The 23,969-nt window shown below is 50.5% G+C and overlaps 11 protein-coding genes across 11 annotated transcripts; 7 read left to right on the top strand and 4 right to left on the bottom strand.

Moving 5' to 3' along the window:
- The first annotated feature begins 977 nt into the window (after positions 1 to 977).
- On the top strand, positions 978 to 2,824 carry BGZ61DRAFT_456911 (uncharacterized protein). Its single transcript, XM_046246577.1, has one exon. It carries the CDS (start codon positions 1,087 to 1,089, stop codon positions 2,755 to 2,757), a length of 1,671 nt encoding a protein of 556 aa, XP_046100660.1. The 5' UTR covers positions 978 to 1,086; the 3' UTR covers positions 2,758 to 2,824.
- Positions 2,816 to 5,024, bottom strand: BGZ61DRAFT_520334 (peptidase family C69-domain-containing protein; the record flags this gene model as incomplete). The annotated part of the gene is made up of 2 exons (XM_046252447.1): positions 2,816 to 4,693; positions 4,888 to 5,024. 2 exons carry the CDS (start codon positions 5,022 to 5,024, stop codon positions 3,118 to 3,120), a joined length of 1,713 nt encoding a protein of 570 aa, XP_046100659.1. The 3' UTR covers positions 2,816 to 3,117.
- Positions 5,025 to 6,493: 1,469 nt separating this feature from the next.
- On the top strand, positions 6,494 to 7,754 carry BGZ61DRAFT_359986 (uncharacterized protein; the record flags this gene model as incomplete). The annotated part of the gene is made up of 4 exons (XM_046241128.1): positions 6,494 to 6,928; positions 6,982 to 7,110; positions 7,215 to 7,324; positions 7,406 to 7,754. The coding sequence occupies 4 exons, from the start codon at positions 6,494 to 6,496 to the stop codon at positions 7,752 to 7,754; spliced, it is 1,023 nt and encodes a 340-aa protein (XP_046100658.1).
- A 553-nt stretch (positions 7,755 to 8,307) lies between these two features.
- Positions 8,308 to 9,594, top strand: BGZ61DRAFT_425875 (chaperonin 10-like protein; the record flags this gene model as incomplete). The annotated part of the gene is made up of 2 exons (XM_046243664.1): positions 8,308 to 8,506; positions 8,619 to 9,594. 2 exons carry the CDS (start codon positions 8,308 to 8,310, stop codon positions 9,470 to 9,472), a joined length of 1,053 nt encoding a protein of 350 aa, XP_046100657.1. The 3' UTR covers positions 9,473 to 9,594.
- Positions 9,595 to 9,761: 167 nt separating this feature from the next.
- Positions 9,762 to 11,347, top strand: BGZ61DRAFT_69203 (uncharacterized protein). The gene is made up of 4 exons (XM_046256989.1): positions 9,762 to 9,876; positions 9,928 to 10,030; positions 10,089 to 10,252; positions 10,305 to 11,347. Exons 1-4 carry the CDS (start codon positions 9,819 to 9,821, stop codon positions 11,174 to 11,176), a joined length of 1,197 nt encoding a protein of 398 aa, XP_046100656.1. The 5' UTR covers positions 9,762 to 9,818; the 3' UTR covers positions 11,177 to 11,347.
- Positions 11,348 to 11,404: 57 nt separating this feature from the next.
- Positions 11,405 to 12,197, bottom strand: BGZ61DRAFT_359211 (uncharacterized protein; the record flags this gene model as incomplete). Its single annotated transcript, XM_046241052.1, has 2 exons — positions 11,405 to 11,693; positions 11,743 to 12,197. 2 exons carry the CDS (start codon positions 12,195 to 12,197, stop codon positions 11,405 to 11,407), a joined length of 744 nt encoding a protein of 247 aa, XP_046100655.1.
- Positions 12,198 to 13,038: 841 nt separating this feature from the next.
- BGZ61DRAFT_359302 (uncharacterized protein) lies at positions 13,039 to 14,283 on the top strand (the record flags this gene model as incomplete). The annotated part of the gene is made up of 1 exon (XM_046241064.1): positions 13,039 to 14,283. One exon carries the CDS (start codon positions 13,039 to 13,041, stop codon positions 14,281 to 14,283), a length of 1,245 nt encoding a protein of 414 aa, XP_046100654.1.
- Positions 14,284 to 14,401: 118 nt separating this feature from the next.
- BGZ61DRAFT_69173 (uncharacterized protein) lies at positions 14,402 to 15,314 on the bottom strand. The gene is made up of 3 exons (XM_046256988.1): positions 15,134 to 15,314; positions 14,686 to 15,051; positions 14,402 to 14,610 (listed from the first exon to the last, which is right to left on the bottom strand). Exons 2-3 carry the CDS (start codon positions 15,039 to 15,041, stop codon positions 14,520 to 14,522), a joined length of 447 nt encoding a protein of 148 aa, XP_046100653.1. The 5' UTR covers positions 15,042 to 15,051; positions 15,134 to 15,314; the 3' UTR covers positions 14,402 to 14,519.
- Positions 15,315 to 18,017: 2,703 nt separating this feature from the next.
- On the top strand, positions 18,018 to 19,889 carry BGZ61DRAFT_456900 (FAD dependent oxidoreductase). Its single transcript, XM_046246576.1, has 4 exons — positions 18,018 to 18,598; positions 18,671 to 18,989; positions 19,061 to 19,286; positions 19,392 to 19,889. The coding sequence occupies exons 1-4, from the start codon at positions 18,158 to 18,160 to the stop codon at positions 19,702 to 19,704; spliced, it is 1,299 nt and encodes a 432-aa protein (XP_046100652.1). The 5' UTR covers positions 18,018 to 18,157; the 3' UTR covers positions 19,705 to 19,889.
- On the bottom strand, positions 19,283 to 20,809 carry BGZ61DRAFT_425867 (uncharacterized protein; the record flags this gene model as incomplete). Its single annotated transcript, XM_046243663.1, has 1 exon — positions 19,283 to 20,809. One exon carries the CDS (start codon positions 20,807 to 20,809, stop codon positions 19,733 to 19,735), a length of 1,077 nt encoding a protein of 358 aa, XP_046100651.1. The 3' UTR covers positions 19,283 to 19,732.
- Positions 20,810 to 22,208: 1,399 nt separating this feature from the next.
- BGZ61DRAFT_359257 (major facilitator superfamily protein) lies at positions 22,209 to 23,939 on the top strand (the record flags this gene model as incomplete). The annotated part of the gene is made up of 5 exons (XM_046241057.1): positions 22,209 to 22,320; positions 22,376 to 22,405; positions 22,488 to 22,931; positions 22,993 to 23,525; positions 23,625 to 23,939. 5 exons carry the CDS (start codon positions 22,209 to 22,211, stop codon positions 23,937 to 23,939), a joined length of 1,434 nt encoding a protein of 477 aa, XP_046100650.1.
- Between the last annotated feature and the right edge of the window lie 30 nt (positions 23,940 to 23,969).

The raw sequence follows: 23,969 nt of genomic DNA, 5'->3' as shown, positions 1-23,969 counted from the left end.
CACTCTTGGGCACCAGCAACCGTCGCACTAATCCATCAACCCCACACCAGCAAGTTGTGGTGAACATCGATTGAGAGATTCTTACTGTTCAAGAAGATACGAATATGTATCAACCAACTTATTACAGTACCAATAGTTCCGCTTATGACAAAATTTCGAGTCAAGCAGTGACTCGCCGTATATGTTTACAAAGGGAAGACTACGTATGCTGGCGGCAGGCTGGTGAAGCTTGACTCCTAATGGCACTGGTTCAGGGGGTGATATAAAAACGTACGACTAGAGCAGCTACGAAATATATCCTAATAGAGTTAAAATATAATCTGGGCAGTATTCCGATTAATCCTGCCCTTGTTAGATACGTGGACTTCCTCAGGCTCGCTCAGGTTGGGACTGCTCAGGGGATGCTTAGGGGATGCTCAGGAGATCACATGCTCTAAGCAGGAGGCCATTCTAGCGAGGAAGTTTTGCACAGCAAATTTGGGAATGCACCTGGAGCAACGCGTCTGTTGCGAGCGCGTGTCATGAAGCCGGGTCGCCAGGGGCTAGGGCTGAATAAAATATTGGAATTGACAGGTAGAGGCACCGAGATAGCTCCGCAAGCTAGCCTCAAACGCCCGCATTTCTCCAACATTTGTCACAGCCGACAGCCCCGGATCCGAGGTGTGGCCCAGGCTATTAGCCTAGCAACACCACTAACCAAGGGGCTCAGGTGCTGGATCCTGGTGACTTTAATGGTTTTCGGGCCGTCTTGGTCGGTTCCGTGACTGTGGCACACTGTGGGGGAGAAGTCGGGGGGATGGTGGAGGGATTAATTACACGCTGCTACACTCCACTGTAGTCTGCTACACCCCACTGTAGTCTGCTACACCCCACTGTAGCCTGCTGAAAACCCCAAATGGATCCTCTTCCCCACACGAGTGATCGACGTGACCCGTCTCTCCCCACTCCAAGTCTTGACCACGCCAGTTTTTTTCTCACTTTGAGACAACGACAGTCTGTTTGTGTCTTTGATATGATCCGCGGAGATCGTTGACGGATACTCAGGCTCATCTCGACTGGCTCAACGGTGCAAAACACCAAGACAACATGTCGTTCATCGATGAATGGGAGGACGGAATCGGCGCTCTTCTCACGCGTTTCCCCACACCACTGGCGTCTCAGGAGGCCTTTGCTCCTGGGCCTTTGGGGAGAGACACCGTCCTTCCATGTAACGATATCCAACCCGACCCGCTCCAGTACCACGCATTATCGCCCGAGATCTCGCCAGGAAAATCCCTGCAGCCTGCTGTACGAGAAGATGCTCGGTCCTCGCAGAGACGACCGTCCACTGCATCGTCGTACGTATCCAGCCGCAGCAAATATCCTCCGCCGTCGAAGCCGTTGCCACCCCTGCCAGCAAGGTCTTCCCAGCGCGTTCCATCGCATGACTCATTCTCGTCGCTGGACACCCGTCACTTCTCGCAGTCGTCAAAGGCAACATCGGCGTTTGATTCGGTGTCGGTTCGCTCACCAGTGCACCCGCTGCACCCATCCTACCCACCTCCAGAAGTCCCGGACGAGCTCAAAGGCAGTGCATCGTCAGTTGATGTGGCATTCCTGGCGAGTTTTGAGTCCGACAAGAAGAGGAAAAACGGTATTCACTATTTGGACTTGTCCTCAACTTCATCCACACTCGCTACCAAGCACGGAAAAAATGTGATTCGAATCTGGTCAGTGTCGACTGGAACCGTCCAAAGCACCATCAAATTCTCTTCCTACACGGAAGCACAATCGCGGTCTCGAGAATATCTCATCCGCAGCCACGCCATTCTCTCCGAGCCGTCCGGCCTCATCGCCATAGCCACCCGGTTCGGGCGGTCTATTGACGTCTGGAGATGGACCGATATGAAATGCCTCCAGTCAATCGATTACGCAGATCGGTGGGCTGCATGCCAGTTTGAATCCTACGAAACAGGTCGCGGTGCACTGGCCGTATACCACGGCGAAAATAGCTCTATCGACGTCTACACTGTTGACCAAGGGAAGAAGCCATTCGCAAAGATCCGAACCATCGACCTTCGGAAGGCCGATCTGCCCTGTGCGTTTCAGTACCCGGAATTGGCTCTATCAGCGACGAGCCCCATGCTTGTCGCAGCTGCAGGTCCGCGGCAAACACGCGCGGGACATCCACCACCGGACAGGGAGATTTTACTGGGCGCATGGGAAATTCGCAACACAGACCTTTCGAATTTGCCATACAAGCTGATACGGCCTTGGCAGCACACGGAGTTGGACACGGCGCTTCCATGTGAACTGGCTACATATGGCAGCGCTGTTGTATCGATTTGGATCCCCGCTAGCTATCGGGTAATGACCATGCCTGCCTCTGAGGGTGGTAGTGGTTATTACCTATCTCCCGCATCAGTCCCGCATCGATATGTCCTGGTGTGGGATCTTGTGTCGAACTCGACACGTACCTTCAAAATTCCCAATACAACTTGTTGTATCTCACCAGACTGTCGCCTGGTCGCGTACTGCCAGGCGAACAGAAACAATATGGGCGGTCGAGGATGCCTGGCTATCTTAGATGTCATCACAGGCAAGGAGATTTGGTGTTGGCCAGATCCGGATGCCACTGCGGTGGACAGTGGCCCAAAGGCCGGGTTCGAGCAATTTGAGAATCTGGACAAGGTCTCTGAGCTCAGATTCTCAGGCGATGGAAAGTTTTTAGTGCTGGGAGACGTGGATGGCCAAAGCTGCATGTATAAGATTGTGTAGGAACATGTAACAAACTCGTGATCACTAGGAGATCTCAAAAAATATGACATAGTCTCATCAAGTAATAATAATGGATTGCAAACCCGGTTACGAGCTTCACCCCAAGGATTGGAACAACAAGGTGAAGATTTTGGACACCTCGAATATACCAGTGGTTTGTTGTGACGGTTTTGCGTGTCTCTTTCTTTCCCTTTTCTTGAATGTCCCCTGATATGGTATCGTGATGTGGAAAATTATGCATAGTGACAATACACAACCAGGCGCTGTACCTAATCCGAGGCGGCAAATAAACTGAGATCAAACAGAGTATTTTCATGGCACATTTCGTAACTGAATACCACCCGATGTTCATCGCAGCACTTAGCTTCTCTGCTTCCTTAGCCCACGAGAGCTTCGTCCGGATGAACGCTTCTTTGACGCTTTCTGCCTATCGGCTGGTTGATCAGGATCATAGCCCACCAGGCAGTTAACAGTCTCGGCTCCCTCCCCGGCATCGTTGATCTCGCTACCCTTGGGGTCACGCCACTGTCCCGTGAGTTTGATGTACCCATCCAGCGACTCTGCCATAGTTTGACCCATCTGCAACGCGTCGGCCGCACGAGTATGCGAGTAAAACGTCAATAGCTTCTGTGCTGCTTTCCGCTGGTCGTGGGAGATCAGAGCTCGGGCGCTCTTCTCCACCCACTCCGAGACTTGAGTGCGCGATTGCTCTTCGAAGCCCTTGAACATGGTGTGGACAATGGGAAGATAGGTATTAGGCGCGCTGCACATGTAGTACAGAATCCGCTTGAAGACTCGTCCCGCGAAAACAGAGGCCTCCTGGAACTGATAGTCCGGGTTGAGGAAGCTGCCCGAGGCGCCGGTAGTGAGGTATCGATGCTCGCCATACTCGGGAGGGATGGACTGAACTCCTAGCCACCACGGCACAAACGGCGCTGCGACGGAGCCGGTCGGCGCAACCCAGATGCGGAGGAGGTCCTTGTCAATGCCGGCTCGAAGACGAACAACCTGCCCGTAGCCGGATTCATCGTCGTCGATCCGGTAGTCCCGCACGCGCTCAATCAGATCCTCTTCTGTGACTGGCGCCATGGCGAGAGTGGCATTTTCCAGAGCGGCCTGGGACATGTATTTGTATCCTCCATCACGAGCCGTGTATCGGGGATCCTGAGGGCCGTAGACGTCGAAGATGTTGAAGGGCTTTCCCGAGTCGGAGCTCCACCAACCCTGTTCGACGGCAAAGGAGACAATGTTTTCCGACCCCATGAAGTCGTCGCTATCGGCGAAATCGACAGGAAAATCTTCGATATACCCTGGGTACAGGACCTTTACCTCGTTGGGTCCCAGTCGCTGCGCCGCCCAGAGGCCCTCGCCGCCGGCCATCTCCCACACAACCCAGCCCTCGTCCTTGTCGGCAATGAGATGCGAGTTGCCGCCGTACGTAGCCTCGCCGTACTTGGCGATTAAATCCCCGATGATCTCGACGCCCTCCCGCGCCGTGCTCGCGCGCTCCATGACCACACGCGCAAGATCGCTGTACTGCAAGCCATGTTGCGGCGTAGGCGTCATGTCGATCAATTCCTGCCTGTTATCCGCCCACACGTCCCTCACGGCGACGCCCTTCTCGTTGAGGCCGCCGTTGGTCAGCGGTGCGGGGAAGCCCTCAAAGTCCGAGTACTCCATGCTCAGATAGCGGAACGTGTGGTTGACCTGCGGGATCTGGATGAGTTCGCCGGGGATGGTGGCATCCTTGGTGACGCCGACGGTGATTGTGGCATTTGAAGCATGGTCACGCTCGGGAACAGCTGGAGCCAGTGGCTCGACACTTCTTCGCCAGTGCCGCCGACCAGGACGCTTCCATCTGCTGTGAGGTTCTTTCCCACGTAGAATGCATAGCTGGCAGCCACAGGAGAAGCGAGGAGACTCGCGAAAGTCAGCGCTGGAAGTATTAAAGCCATTGCTGCTTCTTGGGTTGGACTCTGGCCGTGGAAAATTGTCCCCTCACCGACGATCCACTGACGCTAAAAAAGAGGAGGTAGACAGCTGGGACGAGGGGAAGCGACTAAGCATATTGCAGATTTATAGTTATAGATATGTTTTTTATGCCTATCTATCTTGTTGAAGCCGTCCCACCTTTTAAAATTGTCTGCTCGGATACTCGTTGCCATGTGTAGTAATTGTAACCGCTCGCCCCAAACGATCGCGTTTTCGGGGTCAACACTGGCAGCCGAAGGTGGAGTCTTGACGTCAAGGCCGTTACGATACAGCATTAAGTAGATTGCGGGATATAATTATACGGACGGCTTTAACTATCTCGAGAGAAAGAGGAGAAAACGGCCCATGTCGACAGGGATCAGATGATTATTCCGTAGTACTAGACGAACTCCATCATGCTCGATCCTAGTTCTAAGTTGGCGCTATGGTGTGGACGACGCCCAGACCATCGATGATCGGCACTTATCGGCGAACTTCGAGACTCAAGACCGCCGCCTTTAACACGCTGACACACCGAAACAACCATGGCGTCTATCAAATACTATTGGCTCTCAGAAATTGTCCGAGACTCTGTAAAGTTATAGCCATGATTCGTTGGATTTTTTATCCTAGTTAATGGCTTCAGTTCCCGCCGTTCTCATGGAATAACATGTCTCTATGTCCCAATCATTCCCGTCTGCCCATACCTCGTACAACCTGCTATCACCGGGGTCGGTTCCCTGTCTACTTAGCGCTTATCCCCGCTGTTGCAATCCATCTTCATGCCTGAGGCATCCAGTGCATTGTGCCATCTGCTGTCCACAATCGCTCCCAAGTCCCATCTTGAACATTCACGACGACCATGTGCATTAGCCGTCTATTCACCGCTTTCCCAGTCCCTGCTCCCCTTCCCCACTATCAAGCTTGAGATAATGAACGACGGCCCGGAACTTGGAAACCTCCCGAATCTTCAGACCTCGATGTACTTCTGCACCACATGTGGAAAACCGTTTGACCAAGGTAGTTCACCTCATCATCATCATGGATTCCCGATGACGTCGTATTCTCTCCCATCCCTCCTGAATGACCTGCTTGGTGTTTTATAGTCCTGATTGAATCTTCCACAGAGATCTCCTATACCCGACATTCGCAGTATTGCCGTCGCCGGGCAGCAAAGAAACGGCCTGCGAGACAGCAAGCCTGCCAGTTTTGCAGAAGCACCAAAAGCAAGTGCGATTTCTTGGCGCCTTGCACCCGGTGCGTTACCAAAAATAGGATATGTTCGTACGATCGGCATTATGCCGCCTCGACATCAGCGGCAACCCACCCCCACGATGCTGTCTCCAGCCCAAGTGATGGGAACAACCCTCCACACGCCGCAGATCTTCCACCTGCCGTCAATTTTAATACTTCCACCTCGATGCTATGTCTAGACGTTGTCTCTGGGCTGGAACTTGCTCCACAGCCTGATAACCTCGCATTCAATAACGACATTCGGTTTGATGATGCGAACCCCACTTACTTGGACCAAGAGACCTTTGCATCGGCTACATTTCCTACCGGGGACGAATCTACAGCCTTACCATGCCTTCCAGATTCGGTTGTTGTTGATATGAGTACCGCTCTCAGTACTAACATCGAATTCGACCCTTTCCCCTTTGTGGATACTGGACCGCATCAGCCGGCTCCCGATCTGTTGCTACCCTTCTCTGCATCCGCAAGTCCCTCCTCTCCAACTTGCCAATTAGCCGCTCTTCGGAAGAACATGTATTCTTTAGTCCCTATTCCCGCTCGTATTATCAACACACAGGAGAAACCTTCTGGGCCGCTCATCTCTAATGGCTGTTGTCGGTTCATTGTCTCCATTCTTCGGACGTACCCACGCATGATGACACGTCCGGGCAATCTACCGCCCTTTGTGCACCCGATCGGCTGTGGGCTTCACTTCGATCAAGAGGAATCACGGCGGGTTAATTTTGATATGTCTGATTCCACGGAATTTGTGCCACTGAAACCATTGGCAGCCTGCCATAGCATAGCTCAGATGTTCGTCTCGCGGAACTCAAACTCAGAGGAGTTTATATGGAGAACTATAGAGAGCGAGCACCGTCGGATTATGAACGAAGTAAGTATTCCCGTTCCAGAACATTCCCATGAGCTGGCTCGTATCCTTCTACCATGCCGTTCTCGTTGGACACAAGTGCAACAATGATAATGAATGAAACGACTAACATCTTTGCGCCGCACCCTCAGATGCATGAATTCTCACGAGGCGAGATAGTGGCAGCAATACAAGCCATGATGATTTATACTATAATGCGCCTGGTCGACTCGGGCCGCGAATATTTTGTGTCTAATCGAGACATGTTTAATGACATGAAGGTTGGTCCGTTGTCTCCTACCCTATGCACCCTGGCTCAATATCAACCTTCTCGATGGCTCGGCAACACGTTCGTTCGCTAAAAACCGCATTTTGAATTCCGTAGAAACTCACAGAACGATTTTCTCAACTCTTTCCGGGGCCTTTGAGTCCCACCCACGAGCGAAAATCGCGACCTAGCTGGGAGGAATGGATCTTCGAAGAGACGCGCCGAAGGTGTGTACAGTAATCGCCTTCTATTCACTATGAGCTTGCAGGCTCTTTCTTCCACACGAGTAATGTCGCTAATAGTCGAAGGCTCTATATCGTGTGTTTCCTCATAGCCCTTGTCGTGGGCACCGAAGGCTCGAATGACATCGAAACCCCGTTTTACCTTCCTTTGCCAGGCACCAAAACACTGTGGGAGGCGAGAAGCCAATGGGTCTGGGAAAAGGAATATGGTGCGTCATGGAAAGATTTTAAGCCCGGAGAATCTCGACTGGGCACGGTAGGTGATCTCGCGATCGCACGTCTGCAACAAAGGGGCGGAGCTAATGCGACGGTGCGAGGGAATCTCAAGGGTGCGCTTGATGAGATCCTCGACAATTGGCATGCGGACCTTGACGGACTAGGTATGATGCTTGCCGCAGTCGTAGCGGATGTGTGATATAGAATGAAGTCATACAAAAATGTGTAGAATGTCGGTTACGGGTGGCCAAGGCAGAAATAAGCCACGTGTGGTGCTCTATCTAGATGGATGCAGCTACTATGACACCTTAAATCGCTGTGAAAACGGCCTATACAACATTCTAGTTCGAAGGAAACGAATAGTTCCCAACCACTTTAGTGTTGACAGCATGACGGTATCCTTTCCTGTTGCATCCCCTACGTGACTTGCACCGGGCGTCGGGAGCTCGGCATGGTGGGGCTTGACACCGGCCAATTCGCCGGAGGGCCAATTTCGCCGGAAGCCCACTTTTCCCAGGTCATCAAGCCAGCGACAATGACGGCAAGGCGGCGATTTGGGCGAAACGGCTTGGAATTGGGAATTGAGCCTCTGTGTTTGGCCGCTGATGATCTGCCCATATACCTCTACTACGTTGCGTATAAAAGGCCCGCAAGGTCTGGCTGCCAGCTAAGGTGAATGACATCCCCATCACCATCACCACTTACACTTCTTGCCCCTTACAGCTCCCTTACTGGCACTCTTTCTCTTCACTATGGCGAAAGACCAAACTTCTGATGTGGCTTTTTTGCCTGCCGTCGCAACCGACCTCGTTCTCGGGAAGCGTCAGATTCCTTCCCCTGGACCGGGCGAGGTCTTGATTCGCAATCACGCCATCGCTGTAAACCCGGTCGACTGGAAAAGACAGTCATGGGGATTCATGATCTCCTCGTACCCAGTAGTACTTGGCGCCGGTAAGAGCACGGCGATGTTGGTGGAAACAAGTTTCCCGGCCGGAAAGCTTGTGTCAAGTCCATCAGCTCGTCTTTCATCTTCCGAAGGATATAGGCTAATGACTATTTCCAGACATCAGCGGTATCGTTTCCCAAGTCGGATCATCTGTCACGGAATTCAAGCCTGGCGATCGTGTCCTTGCGATTGCTCACTCATTTTGTTCAGGCAATAACGACAACGGCGCATTCCAGAACTTCACCATTGTTAATGCCGCCGCAACTACTGCCCTACCTCATGGAATGAGCTTCCAACAGGGTGTCACTCTGCCGACAGCCGTAGGCACGGGGGCCATAGCTCTATTCGATGTGCTTGACTTGCCCCGACCTACTGTCGGTACAGTGAAGAACTTGTCTGAGCCTGAGTCCCCCGTCATCTTGGTATGGGGCGGTGCCTCGACCGCCGGGTCTTTGACTATCCAGCTTGCTCGCCTGACTGGACTCACCGTATACACGACAGCAAGTGAGCGCCACCATGACTACCTACGCTCGCTTGGTGCTAGCGTGCTCGTCGATTACCACTCGCCTACAGCTGTCGATGACCTCCTCGCTGCAGCCAAGCTGGCTGGGACGCAAATCAGTTACGCTGTTGATGCCATTTCCACATCAGAGACCCTCGCCTCAGTCTTGCAGATACTTTCCAAGTCGACCGAAGCAACCAAGAAACTGGCGCACACATCACCCTGGCCTGAGAATATCGCTACGCCTGACGGGATCGAAACCGGGGCGATCAGAGGAGACGCTTTGGCGGACCGCAGACTGGATCTATGCGCCTGGTTGTTCAATGACACCTTGCCAAAGTGGCTTGAGCGAGGTGACATTGTGCCAACCGCATATAGAGTCATTGACGGGGGACTGAATGGACTCCAGAATGCTTTGAACGAATTGAAGAAGGGTGTAAGCAGAGAGAAGCTTGTGGTCGAGGTTTGAGTTTTGGGAGACTGTAATGACAGAAAAGAAGCAAGCCTAGAGCATATCGCCCGGGAAACTTCAGTAGCACCTCAAGATAGAAAATATGCTCAATGCTTCAAAGGTTGCCACTCTGGTATGATGTATCACAGTCTACTTCGCCACGTTTTTCAAGCACCGCCTCAATTTCCCTTTAGCCGCCTTGTCAGCCAGCCCACTTTCCAGGGCCAGTGAGCAAGGGTCTTCGTTTGGGCTGCCTCTCGTCAGGCGCTGCAGCTTATTTATTAGGGACTTCTCCACTTTTCGGATTCTCATCCTGTCTTCTGAGAACAGCCAAGAAAAAAAAAAAGGCTCGCTACACTTCACAATGGCTCTTCCCGACTGCCAGAGCTGTCCACAACTGGATATATTTCGGCGGAAAAGAGGTCTGTTTGGTGCGGTTTGTCAGAACTCGGACCTTTCTAACAACCCTTCAGACTCTAGGAATTGGCAGCATCACCGGACTGAAATCGCGCAGGATGATGCAAGCAACAGCGACACAAGCACATTCCCAGAGTCTGACTGCGATATCTTTATCATGTTAGTTTTGGGTTTTCAGGGCGTTATTATTCTATGACGGTACCAACTCTGCGTAAAGAAAAACCAAGGCTAGGAAAGTCCGCGAATGCCCAAAATGCCAGACTTATTTTATCCACACGTTTCAAATCCCTGATCTCTGGTGGGAAGAGTACTGTCGAGACCCCAAGGGATATTTTGGCTGCGAGGATACTCTAGACACGGAGGGAAATGTGAACGGCTTTAGTACTATCCCATTCCCCACCTCTAACAAGTTCCACTACTAATATCATTTTAGATACCTGGGCGCGTTTCATTGTCAAGGACGTGAAACGTAACTTTGCAGAGTATGAATGGTACAAGGTCAACATCTTTACACGATGGTTGCCGTCCACTAAGCAAACGATCTTGCTCTTGTTCGATCTCCCTTCTCCAATCGCAGAGAGACCCCCGAGCCAACTTATTGGTGATCCGGACTCCCAGTGCCTCACAGATCCCTTCTGGATCTATGAGCCCTTGATGCGGGAAATCGTTCGCCTCCAAGATACGGCTGTGGCGGCCATAGCCACTCAGGTTAGGTTCTTGGAGTCAATGCGAACACCCCTGCAAACACGTACAATGCCAAACTACCAGGCCTTTCACGATCTTACCAGGCATACAACTCATGTCTCCGAGACTCTCGCCGTAACTATCAAGACTCTAAATGGTATATTGTCGGAGCATGCGAGTTTCATCGGTCAATCGCCACACGCCTCGCAAAATATCCAAAGGCGCCTACTATTTTTCGAACACATGGTTCAGGGTCTACACAATCGTTCCCACTCGAATAGAGAACGCCTGACAAACGAAATTCAGCTCTCGATCAACGTCATTGCGCACTATGATTCGGGCGTATCAGTTGCCATTGGACAAGCAGCACAGGAAGACAGCGCTGCAATGAAAACGATCGCCTTTCTTACCATGACCTTTCTACCGCCGACTTTTATATGCGCAATATTCAGCATGTCCTTCTTTAACTACAGCCCTGAGTCAGATTCTTGGTCGGTTTCAGAGAAATTCTGGCTGTATTGGGCAATTGCGGTGCCGATAACGGTAGTCACTCCTCTTCTGTGGCAATACTGGCACCGTTTCTTCCCATCTCAACGTGCTGAGGAAGCCAAACTAGCATAATCATACTGCGAACGAGTAGCCATACATGGCTAGCCAGGGAAACTAGAATCGTTTACATTAAATTTGGTATATCTGGACTTACTTAAATTCTTACGAACATGGTCTTTATATGAGACTGATACGTGGACCTGCATATTCTAATAGTTTGATGGTCTAATTTATGCAAATCTTTAGTTGATATGTCACACTCAGCTAATATCTGCCTTGTTGACCATCACTTCACAGTTTTCACCACCCCAAAATTTCTCCTTCGTAAGACACCATCTTCCCTCCGTGTTTCTCCTTGCTGGATGAAGTAAGCACCTGCATCATGCCGTCACAAGACTCGTCGACTCCAAGTGCGGCTTTTTCAAACCCAAGGCCACGGGCACCTTCATTGCCTAGGTCAGTCTGGACCCAACCAGGCCCCAGAACGAATGCGTTGAGCCATTCATCCTCGGTGTTGATCCTGATAGTCAACCAATTCACTACTGCCTTCGAGGGGCCGTACGCAGCATTCCGAATTGGGGGTTGGTTTCTATTTTATTTTAGCAGAATAAACAATCGAAGCAAGACGTTTGACTCACGCCAAGCAGCCGGCCGTAGATCCCATTGGTGCAAATATGGGTTCATTAGGCGACTTCTGCAGCAGCGGGCGCGTGGCTTGGTACAGAGTGATAACACCATATACGTTGGGTGTGATGTGGCCCTGTAGGTCGGCAATCTTCAAGTCTGCCACCAAGGGCCAGGTGTACGATACACCGGCGTTGGCGATGACCACATCAAGATAATCGATCCCGTGAGATTTCTGAAGCTCTTTGACAGCATCAAAAGCGTCCTGGTCGACAGACGCGTCAATCTTGACGACTATGAGACGACTGCCTTCACCCTTGGGAAGGTCATCGAGCGCTTTAGATGTCGGGTGCTCTAGATTACGGTTGCCGGCAATCACGACGTGGTTCGGGAGCGCAAGGTACCGTTTAAGGAGCCCGTATCCCAAGCCCCGGTTGGCACCCGTGATGAGAACAAATGTTGGAGTCATGATGGGTAAATAAATGGGTGAGGATGAGAGTGTGTTTTGATAGAGACGAAAAATACGCCGTATGAGAGGGAGTATATATATTCGTGTATCTAAGGTGGATATCTCTCGACCTCTGATGAATGATGTCCATCTGAGCGGATTAATTTGGCGGAATTGGTCATTACCTTCCTAACGAAGGAATAAACGTAGCTGGAATAAAGCTTACGAATCAATGGGACATTTATGAGGAAACATGCGTGTCATTCTGCCTTTATTGCGAGGTCAAAAAGGGTTAGCTCCCCGCCAAAATGCGGCTCTCGAGGCGGAGTTTCTCGCACAACAAGGAAGGGGCTTGCGCACCGAAGTCTGGTAAATTCATATCACCTCAAGTGTGCCTAGTGTAAAGGACTTGACCCCATAATCGCAGTCCGCTCGGGGGATATGCTAAACTGTGCCCATGTAGCGTCTGTGAGCTTCCTACGACCTCTGAGTGGATATTTTGGAGTGCGAACAGGAGAGTTGGAATTTATACACGTGGTGGCCACATAGTAGAAGGCTCATTTCCCGATCTTTTCTAACACATAATCTACCTCAATTCAATGATACTTCTTTGTTCGTTACTGATCTTCTGATTTAAGACCTCGGGCATAAATGGTACGCCTGCTGAATCGATTGCGTCAGTACCATGTAGCGATCCAGCGGAGAACTAGCCTGAAGTAGAGTAGCGCCCGCCAATGCGCTTATTCACCAGCGAACCTCCGCCGCCCGCCTCCCTCATGAACATTCCGTCAGCATCACCTCATTCTAACCAGATCCCGCCATTTTCAGGATAGTGGAATCTCACTACGCTATCTCGGTACATATGGAGCGGGGAGAACTCAAAGCCTGTGATGCTTGCAGGATAGCTAAGCGGAGGTGTACCAAAGAGTTCCCTGCATGTGGCCGTTGTGAGCTCAAGGGGCTGGAGTGTGCATATCCGGTCCGCCCTACGTTCATCGTTTATGGCCTTGGAGACCGTGATGCGGACTGCTTCAATGCCCAAGCTGCGGGAAATCACACCGGGGGACACACGTTAGAAGACTTACAGCATCTGGGTATCACGAACACCTTGGACCCTCACAGATCTGGTAGCCAGCTTGGAAGCTTTATCGGCCCCTCACTCATCGATCTGCAGACAGCTTGGTTCCTTGCTCCGGAAGCATGGGCCATTGCACCAATCGAAACCAGCCGCCTCACACCGATCTGCAGCACGGTAGTGAGGAGGTATATTGCGAAGATACAGGGTTGGCTTAAGGAATGGGTTGATAAGGGCAGCAATCCCTTCATCCATTCCCAACTATACAAGAACCGGTTTCCGAGACCCATACAAGATGCCTTTACAGTCTTATCCAGTTACCTTAGCCGGAGCCCTGCGACAGAGGACATGATATTTCGTATTATGGAGGAGCGGTCAAGTGAAATCGTGAAAGGGCAAAATCGACCGCAAGCACAACCAAATCTCGATACGTTTGATCACATATGCCGAGTTCAGGCCTTGCTGATTTATTCCTTCATTCGACTCTTCAATGGCGACATCAGACAACGCTACCTCGCAGAACAACAACTTCCAATTCTACGCCTCTGGACCAACCAAATGCTCACTACCGCCACCCACGCAGCACAAGACGGAACTCTCCTGCTTTCCAACCTAATAGAACCCGATGAATCTGGTCAAAATGTGGGAACATTACAAGAGAGACTTGAGAAACTCCTCTGGCATGCTTGGATCCTCTCTGAGAGTCTCCGCCGCACGTGGCTCGTCTCACAGGCCGTCCAGTCCATCTATATCACTATGCAGACTAGGGAAATAGAATGCCCCGGGGGAGTGATGTTCACGACCCGTCGGGGGGTCTGGGAGGCCGAATCGGCGTTTGCGTGGACCAAAATGTGTGCGGAGCGCAATGTAGGCTTTATGCACAGGAATGACACAGAGAGAGTGCTTGTTGAGGAGACTCCGGGAGAAGTTGATCACTTCAGCCTCGCAGTTATGGAGCTTGACTTTGGCCTTGAAAAAATACAGAGATGGGGAGTTAATTCAGTGGTCCAAATGGATTTTCCTGTAGCCTGAGAGTTCCTGGTTACCCCCACATCATCCATCGCTGGAACCCAGGATTGACGCACAAATGAATGCAAAGAATAAAAATAGATGTACAGTTTGGAATAGATCAAGTTGACACGTGAAGCTTTGGTTCGTCCAGATAATATGGCGACGACAGTGAAGGGATTAGGAAATATATTATTGATTGTCCAGTTTGACTCTTCTTGATGGAATAGCTTCACCTTGCCACCCATTACGCAGGCATGCTACCTAGATGATGTAGGACTACCCTTCACGCCTGCGTGCCAAATATCGTGGATATCGCGTGAGAACCTTTCTGTTAAATCTCGGATCTTGCTAAGCATGTTTGTTAGTATTCTTGGCGACAGTATCGTTCTGCAGGGCTAAGGAGAGATGCAACAAGAATCGTACCAGAGTCTAGCGAGATCGATATCCATTAATAGTATCCCCGATAGGTCTGACAATCTGGTTTCCGATTTTGAATCCTCGTGCGCGTCTAAGATGGCCTGATGCATTTCCGGACTCTGAACCAATTCCTTGGTTAATTGCACCCAGACATCGGCAGCTGAGACCAAAAATTCTCCTATATCGTTGACAGTGGTGGTATTTTGTGTAGCGGGTGATTTATTGGCCTCTATAGCCGTGATCGCTTTCTGAAAAACGGGCTCTAGGCGGCTTCGAGTGAGGGTCTCGAGAGAATCGAAATAATTGGGGGTTAAATCCTTCATATCCGACTCAGATATTCTTTTGGTTGAGGGCAAGGTCATAATTTGTTATCTAGAAACCCCCAATATTAGAATCAGGCAATCCTTTCCAGATATTAGGACTAGAGCAGATTTGGAATGCGTTTGACACTTACGTGGTGTCCAAGGGACAGAGTTTCGTCGCTACAGGACGCGATTCACGTGACAATGACAAGAAGGGGACTCGAAGAAGATAGAACCCAGATCGCGTTTGACGATTTGTGAAATGAGGATTTATTTCAGAAATTTGAGAGCAGGCGGGATTTTGTGAGAGATGATGGCAAGAGTAATGATTGAAGCCAGGATGGCTGGCTTCTTAATTGTGGTTTAATCGAGTCATGTTTTACTACAGGAACTTAGAGAAGCGGGGAATGGCGAGGCGATACTAAGACATAGCCTGAAGAGAAAACAAAGCTAAAAAGGCTCGGCAAATCCGTCAAGCGAAGTGCGACAGAAGAGGGGCAAGAGCATCAATCAGAGAAAGGTACATGGAATTGGAAGGGGCAAGGTCGGGTATTGCGCACCTGGGCTATGCCATGCTCCGAGTTATACTCTCCCCTCCCTACTCCCGATTTGCCACTGGACAATCAAGTCATACGAGGCATGCAGAACAATTGGAGCCCGATGGCTCAGGAAGTACTCTTCCTACTTCGTGATATTTGTATTCACTGCGGAGCCCGGTTCTTATCCGTGCTACAATATCATATAAGACATCTGGGCTTGGTAGGAACCTCACGATCGGCATCTGATAAAAGTGCTGTCGGCTAATTTAGGGAATCCAATCCATTGGGAAATTCCAGCCTTGGCCGAAAGCTTTCGGGCTCAGCCTCAGGTAGAGAGCGGAAGCCGCCACATCCGTGAGATCAAATGTCCTCGGCCCGCCAGCCTCTTGCCTCTTACCTCTTCCCATCAATCTCTTGCCTCTTGTCTCTTTCCCGTCAGCTTCTTGTCTCTTTCCTCTTCTCTCTTTCCTCGTCTCGGAACAAACCATCCTTCGAACCAATCCGAGACAGTAGTCCGGATCGTCCCGGTCTAGGCCCTCCAGTTCTATTTGTGGAGACCCTGCCATCTTTCCGCAGAGCGGTACGGAGTACTCCGTCTGCAGGGAGAAGGGAGACTGGGATGCCAAGCAAAAAGGAATGGTGCCAGAACATCTGTGGAATGGTACACTAAAAAGTATGACATCACATGGCGGATATGCAAAGAACCATGACCCGCGTTTATTTTGTTCACCTGATTGACTTTCCATGTTGTCTCTTTTCTCTCCCCTCATCTCGCAGGACTTGGGCCCTTCGGCTTCGTACCCGATCATCTCTCGTTCGTCAATCAGTCCCACACCGGTTTCCGCAACTTTGCCACATGGTCCACACCGTTGAGAAGCACCTGGTTCGCGTTACTAAAAAGCGGAGACTGGCTTAATCAGGTACGTTTCCGCGGGCAAAGAGACAAGTCAAACCGATCATCTCTGGCGCGAGCTGCGCTAATTATCTAGTGCTGCACCGGTACCGTGGAACGACACCATGCAATCTCCAAGCTCCAAAGTAGCTTCCAGGCCAATGGGAAGCCAGCCTTTCCTAGACAGGAAGTTCTCCGGTTAGTGCCTCAGTGCCGGTGCACGCACACCGCCGGGCGGCACTTGAAACCAGGCAACGAGGCAATTGTAATATCCAATACATACGCCAAATACTCCATATCGACTGGGCGAATGGGTAAACGCCACATTTACAAGGATACATTTCCGGGACATATCTGTGGGCATTAACTTACGCGCTTCTCTGTTGGATGCCATCCAAATCCTACACGGTCCTCGAACCAACACCTTGCCTCCTCTAGCTTCCTTTTTCCCGTCCCGAGTAAAGATAACACTGTGCGGCGCTACAGCGAGGGCCTCAAGACGTTATTCGCAGTGGAAATAATGCCACCCTATGGAGTTAGATCACAAACCAGACAAAATCCGTAGGTCCTGGAACTTGTGACTGCTGTACGGCGAAATGCAGCAGCCGCTGCTTAATTCACAGCTCGGAAATAGCCCACGGCTTCTATTGAAGAATGCTAATATTATACATGCGATATAGGTTATAAGTACCGCGAGTTGACCTCCTCTGTTACAGGTAAGATAGCGAACCCCGTGTAAAGCCACGGTAGTGAAAGTATGCCAAGAACATACTCTTATGCAGTCAGGGTTCTAGCCTAGCTTTGTATAAGTGGCGTAGGGAAAATGATACCGTACCTCTGGGAGTAGACGCTCCCTGGCCCAAGCACGCCATGCGGTCACGGTGATAAGAAGTTGCTAGGGTTGCTCCTTGCTGGGCTATACGAAATCATGAGAGCCTCTGGTTATTTGGGTCCTTGGCCAATATCCTGAGGTTCCGGGCCAACGACGCCTTGGAATTGGGAATCGAGACATCTTCTCTCCCGGGATTAACCATATCCGCCACTAGCAAGGGGGTGCTTCCATTCCGTGGACTGCTTTGTATTGGTGGCGATGCAAAAAAAAGATAAGCCCCGGGCCTTGTCCCGGCGGCTAACGCTTGCTCAGCCGACCTATTCAAGAGCCGGTTTCAGGCCATGTGCAAGCCCATTGAGGACTGGTCATCTGGCGGCAGCTGCGTGCCGTGCTAATATCAAATAAACCCCGCTTCGGTCAGTAATGCTTGCTGAGCTGACTTGTTGACTCTTTCCTCAGCTGCAGACACGTCATGGGCCAGTCGGGTGACACTTCCACCAGCGTCAAAAGTCCTCCAAATATATAGCTGAGGCCAGTTGAGGCCAAGCCTTGTTGTCGCAGGAGGCTAAATCTCGCATATTGATATCGTGCGGTGCATGCACAGTGTGTTGGCAAAGAGTAAATGCTCTATCTAATTCGGCATATCCTGACAAGGAATGGTTCACCTGACCACCAAGTACCGCTCAAAATTTGCGGCACGAGGAACGGCACGAGGAACGGCAGTTGAAACAACACACTGCTCTTTGGTGGATGCCGGACCAAAGGTTCGTCTCGCAGTTGTATGAGTGTTCAGTCGAGGTAGTGCTATTTCACTATAAATACCCACGTCCATGAATCGAACACACAAGGCAACGACCCCCAGACAGCATCACCTTCACATCATTTTTACAAGTTCAATCCAACTTTTCCAACCATGAGCAAGCCTTCAGTTCTCATTATTGGTGGTGGCGTTTTTGGAACGTCGACAGCCTACCATCTCGCATTGCGTGGCTACGATAATGTCACCGTGGTTGATCGCTTTGATGCGCCATCCAGGGACTCCGCTGCAACAGACCTCAACAAGATCATCCGCACTGACTACCCCAACCCGTTGTACGCGAAACTTGGCCTTGAAGCCATGAGCGTGTGGAGGGATCCCAAGTCTCTTTTCTCCGGTATGTATCGTGAAACAGGCTGGGTCATGGGGGCGCACGCTTTGGCAAGAGGGTGGCTACAGAGTGTGCTGGAGATGGCGAGAAAGACCAATAGAGACGGCGTGACGTACATGTCTGCCGATGAGCTGAAGGCAGAGTGGCCGGCTCTGACCGGAGATTTCCCCGATTGGACAAACCTGTACAGTCCAGCGGCGGGATGGGTAACACTCTCCCCTTTCCTCTTTACTCGCCTATGAGCTTGGCATTGCTGACTGGTGGGATTAAAACTTTAGGTACCCTCTGCAAAAGCGCTCCTGCAAATGGCAACTGCCGCCCAAGGAAATGGGGTCGAATACATTGTCGGAGAGGCCGGCCACATCAAAGAGCTGTGGTATGATGAAGATGGCTCATGCAGAGGCGCGATTGCGGCCAACGGGAAAGTTCACCAGGCTGATCTCGTTGTGGTCGCGGCTGGTGCTAACCTTCCAGCTCTCGTGGATGGTGCAAAAAGCGATGTCGTAGCCAAGACGTCCGCTATCTGCGTCATCCAGCTTGAAAGCCATGAGATCGAGGAGTATCGCGACATTCCCATCATCGATAACTTCGAAAAGGGTATGACCATGCCACATTCAATTGCTCCATTTCCCTAGACAGGGGACACGACCTAACATTAAAGTCAATAGGCATCATCTTCCCACCTGATGAGAATGGTCTCATCAAGATCTGCAGCGCTCGACTGATTAGCAACTTCAAGAATCACAGCGTTTCTGGGGCTTCCATCCTCCACTCAGTCGGTGACCATCCGTATGACGGCTGCCCCAGCGAGCTTGAGGAAGAGATAAGGCAACTTATCCGTGAAACGATACCAGAGCTGGCGGACCGACCTTTTGTCACGACAAGACTATGCTGGTAAGTTGAAAATAGACGTCCTTTCACATATAGCATGTCTCGCTCGCATTGTTTCTCTTCACTTTTGCCTCATATTATCACTACAACGAAAGCTGAAACCCTTAGGGACGGCATGGCAACGGATCTAAACTTCAGGATCTGTCCCTTCCCCGAGACCAAAAATCTCTTCATTGCAACTGCTGGGTCGAACCACGGCTTTAAATTCTTGCCCGTCATTGGGCAATACGTGGCCGACATGCTGGAGGGCAAGCTGGGTCCGGAGTGGGTAGATCTCTGGAAGTGGAAATATGGAAAGATCCCCGCCAATTTCCAAAATGCTTATCCATGGCCTGTGCGGGACCTCTCGGAGCTGACTGGCTGGAAGGGGAGAAATGTTCCTGGGGCCGGAAAACTGCCTTGGACTTGGAGCCGCCTCTGATGAGCCAATGTGAGGAAACTCGAGGTGATTATGATAGATCTAAGACAGCACGACCTTGAATATGCCCCTCCTCCATCTTCCGAAAGATAGCCTCCACATCGTCCATCGGGTAGACGACGACATCAGGTTTCACCTCTCCACGAACCACATATTCCAAAGCTTCCGCAATATCATCTCGCGTGCCTACAAAAGAACCTTTGATAGTGATATCTTTGCGACAAACGAGGCTAGGTGGGACATGTAGATGAGCATCACCATCCGGTAATCCGACACACATAAGACAGCCCTGGAGGGCTACATATTGTAAGGCTTGATTGTACGTGACCTCCGATGGCGCGAGCACAATAGCGGACTGCACACCGGCTCCTCCCGTAATCTTCATCACCTCGGCGGGTACGTCGTTTGTAGTACGGAAATCGATAAAGGCAGCAGCACCTAGACGAAGTGTTGCTTGGCGTTTGTCCTCGCCTGTGTCGATACCGATGACTTGAAAGCCCATAGACACGGCGTACTGAACTGCAAAATTACCGAGACCGCCGCCAGCCCCGGCCACGGCGACCCAATCACCGCGCTTGGCTCCAGATTTCTTGAATGCTTTATATGCTGTGACACCACCGCAAAGAGTGGGCGCCAGAGCGGCATCGTCAATCCCGGGGACGTTCGGCAACAGCACCATGTAATCAGCATAGACAGTGATGTACTGCTGAAAAGTGCCATCACAAAGTGATCCAAGAAGCTTGGTGTTTGGGCAATGAACCTCTCCATCAGGAAGGCCGCAGCTTGCGCATGTTCCACAGGGCCGCTGCAACAGAGGGACCCCTACACGAGTACCTAAAGCAGGTAGGGTTGACGAATCAAGACCTTCAGAGTAGGCTACTATCTTGCCGACCCCTTCGTGGCCCGGGACGTCGCAAGCGAGCTTTAGGCCGAAGCCGCCATTGATACACGACAAGTCTGAGTGGCAAACGCCAGTGTGTGTCAGACGGACAAGAGCCTGGCCTGGACCGGGTCGAGGTACGGGATGTGAGGGGACTACTTCTGCTGTCCAATTCTTGCCCGGGTTCTTGATAACAACCGCGCGCTGAGTTGGTGGCAGTACCGACATTTTTTGGTTTGCACTTGATAGTAGACAAGGGTGTAAGCCAGTTGGAGGAAAAGAATTCAAGACAATAAATCTAAGTTGCAAGCATTAATATGGGTTTTTAGTGCTGGCCAACTGGATATAAATACGCATCAAGGCTCGACTGGCATTGATACGGAGTCATCGATTTATTGGATAGTACAATGACTCGTGGGAGATTCACTAAGTTCCTGATGTTTATCAGGATTGCTTCATGCATCAGGATCCTACCGGAACGTCCATGATAAGGTATCCCCACACACCACCGGAAAGATATACCAGGCAGACAGGCACTCAATCCCACTGGGATTTCACGCCTGCGGAGATCAGGTGGTTATTGCTGTATGGGGCTTAGTTCGAAGCATTCCAACCATCTCTGATTTGCTCATTTATTCCCCAATAGCTAATGGCTCTCTTATCTTGCCGGAAAGGTTTCGGATTTCAGGAATTGTCACCCTTGCCTTGAGATAAAGCGTGGGTTCATTTTTTCGGTTCTTATCCAATAATTACCCAAATAAATCGTTACAAACCGACTGCCAGGTCTTGATTTCCGCATAACAGCGGGCGATGTTGTTATCAAGTCATCGGTTCCGAACTGATATTTTACGTTTCTTATCCTTGCCACATTTACTATGCATGTCCACGAATAAGACGGCACATCGCTTGCAGTCCACCTCCTCGGCGTATAAGCTAGAATGCTTTATACTGAAGATTAAACAAAGACTTCAAAGTCGCCGAATGTGCCCTAATCAGATTTAGGAAACTAGTTAACGCGGTCATCCCCTGCCTTCCTTACTAGGGGAATCGGAATCTCCGGAAATTTGGTGGGATTTTGGCTATGGCAATTGTATTTCAATCATTCTTATCTTAGTTCCACATATTTCAAGCATTCCGAATGCTACGATAATGACCGTAACATATCTCCCTCGGTCCGGGTTCCTTATCTCTGCCTCATCTCGGATCCGTCCAGATTCACCAAGAATACTCCGACATTAACGCTCTCTTATTATAAAAGATATTTAATTTGTGATTGCTTAGGGATACGACGCCCCCCATTGAACTCTGTCAACCCAAAATCTCTTTCTTTATCAACTGTTTCATCACTACCTGGAAGTTTATAATTTCTTCCCATCCTTAACTGAGTAATTAGTACTTCTATCATTACGAGCTTGGTACCTTCGCCATGACCGCCGTTATGCGTTCTACCAGCCACTCGTCCAGAGACTCGGTTCAGGATAACGCAGTCACATCTTCAATTTCGAAGGAAAAGACTGCTTATGGCGCAACACATGGCCCACCGGACATAGTTTCCGGAAGTATCGAGGTGGTCGAAATGAACAGGTAGCTTTTTTGGATCACATGGCGATAAGTTCGAAGAATTCTGATGGTTGGATATAGAAGTGGCGATCCTCTTTTCGAGTTTGATGCAGACGCGGAACGCAAGCTGCGTTCAAAGATTGACTGGAACGTTGTTCCTCTAGTCAGTATCGTTTTCTGTTCGTAACGCAACACCCATCCCCATTGCAGCACGAATAACATTTACCCACGCAGTGCTTTGTTTCCTTGATCGGACCAACATTGGTACGTAACTATGCGAACCTACACGAGCTATGGTGTATTTCACTGAAAGTCTTGTGCACATGAGAACTAACTCTTCGCGCAGGTAATGCACGCCTTGCCAATTTTGAGGAAGAGCTCAACTTGCAAGGTTACGATTTCAACATCGCTCTCACGGTTTACTATATTCCTTATATTTTACTCGAGATCCCGGCCAATGTCTTCTGTAAATACATTGGCCCTGGTTGGTTCATTCCCCTCTCTTGTATTGGCTTCGGAGTCATTACTATCTCAACTGGGTTTGTGAATAGCCTCGGGACTCTTTGCCTTGTCCGATTTCTGCTCGGACTTTTCGAAGCAGGCATGCTTCCAGCAACCGTTTATTACCTGTCACGGTGGTATAGAAGAGATGAACTGACCTTCCGCATGTGCTTTTTTATCTTGTCAGCTTCACTGGCCGGTGCCTTTGGGGGACTTCTTGCCTCCGCCATTCTTCTACTAGATGGATTTGGGACGGTTCATTCATGGAGGATGATCTTTGTTATAGAAGGTATATCTGAACCCTCAACTACACAACCACAACGTTCTCCTGCTTACTTATTGCTATCAAGGTATCATCACTTCCATTATTGGAGTCATTGCCCTCTTTACCATGACAGATCGCGCCGACACAGCTCGGTGGCTCAACGATAACGAGAAAAAGCTCGCGGTGGAGCGAGTGACATCTGAGCGAGTCGGCCATGCCCCGATGACGGATACGTTCAATTGGACAAAATTCCGCCGCGGAATGATGAACCCTGTCGTTATCCCAACAGCCTTCATCTTCCTTTTCAACAACATTACTGTTCAGGGTCTAGCCGTCTTTCTACCGACCGTGGTTGCCACCATTTTTCCTAAAGCAGGAGTAGTTAAGCAGCAACTGCTAACGGTCCCTCCCTACATACTTGGCACGATTGCCTGCACGGTTAGCTGCTTCCTGAGCTGGAAGTGGGATAATCGGATGAATTGGCTTGTGGGCTGTGCAGCGCCCTCTATCCTCGGGTACATCATTTTCATCGCCACTGACAATGGAACTGCCCGCTATGTTGCAACTTTCCTACCCATGTGCGGTGTATTCACTTACGGTGCTACGACAGCTGCTCATGTAAGCTCAAAAATCATTTCATTCTCTACTTCCCTACAATTTCCCCATCCGCTGCTGATGTCCTGTTCGTCTCAACCTACTAACACGCTTGGCATTTAGGTGTCGAACAATGCCTTAACAGACACCGGTAGATCCGCTGGAATTGGAATGCACTGCTTCATTGGCAGCATCGGATCTCTCATCTCCACGTGGAGCTTCCTTAAGACCGATGCACCACACTACCATATCGGCAACGGCATTAATCTCGCCTCGCAAAGCACCATGTGTGTCATCGCCATATCGATGCTTCTCTGGATCAACCATGACAATAAAAAGAGGGATGGGCGTGATATTGATTCCGAACTGGCAGGGAGGACCCAGCTGGAGATCGAAGAGCTTGAGTGGCGGCACCCTCAGTATCGGTGGATCAAATGAGAAGACTTGGTTTCACAGAGTGAAGGCAAC

The sequence above is a fragment of the Ilyonectria robusta genome, assembly GCF_021365365.1.
Source record: "Ilyonectria robusta strain PMI_751 chromosome Unknown BGZ61scaffold_18, whole genome shotgun sequence".
NCBI classification, from domain to species: Eukaryota; Fungi; Ascomycota; class Sordariomycetes; order Hypocreales; family Nectriaceae; genus Ilyonectria; species Ilyonectria robusta.
Note: the sequence above shows the minus strand (reverse complement) of the source record. Positions and strands in the feature narration are given on the sequence as shown.

Coding starts and splice junctions, on each gene's coding strand:
- BGZ61DRAFT_69203 (XM_046256989.1), top strand. CDS start 9,819: ATGGCTCTTCCCGACTGCCAGAGCTGTCCACAACTGGATATATTTCGG. Junction 10,031..10,088: donor GACTGCGATATCTTTATCAT/GTTAGTTTTGGG, acceptor CTCTGCGTAAAG/AAAAACCAAGGCTAGGAAAG. Junction 10,253..10,304: donor GGGAAATGTGAACGGCTTTA/GTACTATCCCAT, acceptor ATATCATTTTAG/ATACCTGGGCGCGTTTCATT.
- BGZ61DRAFT_456900 (XM_046246576.1), top strand. CDS start 18,158: ATGAGCAAGCCTTCAGTTCTCATTATTGGTGGTGGCGTTTTTGGAACG. Junction 18,599..18,670: donor ACAGTCCAGCGGCGGGATGG/GTAACACTCTCC, acceptor TTAAAACTTTAG/GTACCCTCTGCAAAAGCGCT. Junction 19,287..19,391: donor GTCACGACAAGACTATGCTG/GTAAGTTGAAAA, acceptor TGAAACCCTTAG/GGACGGCATGGCAACGGATC.
- BGZ61DRAFT_69173 (XM_046256988.1), bottom strand. CDS start 15,041: ATGACCTTGCCCTCAACCAAAAGAATATCTGAGTCGGATATGAAGGAT. Junction 14,611..14,685: donor ATCGATCTCGCTAGACTCTG/GTACGATTCTTG, acceptor AAACATGCTTAG/CAAGATCCGAGATTTAACAG.
- BGZ61DRAFT_456911 (XM_046246577.1), top strand. CDS start 1,087: ATGTCGTTCATCGATGAATGGGAGGACGGAATCGGCGCTCTTCTCACG.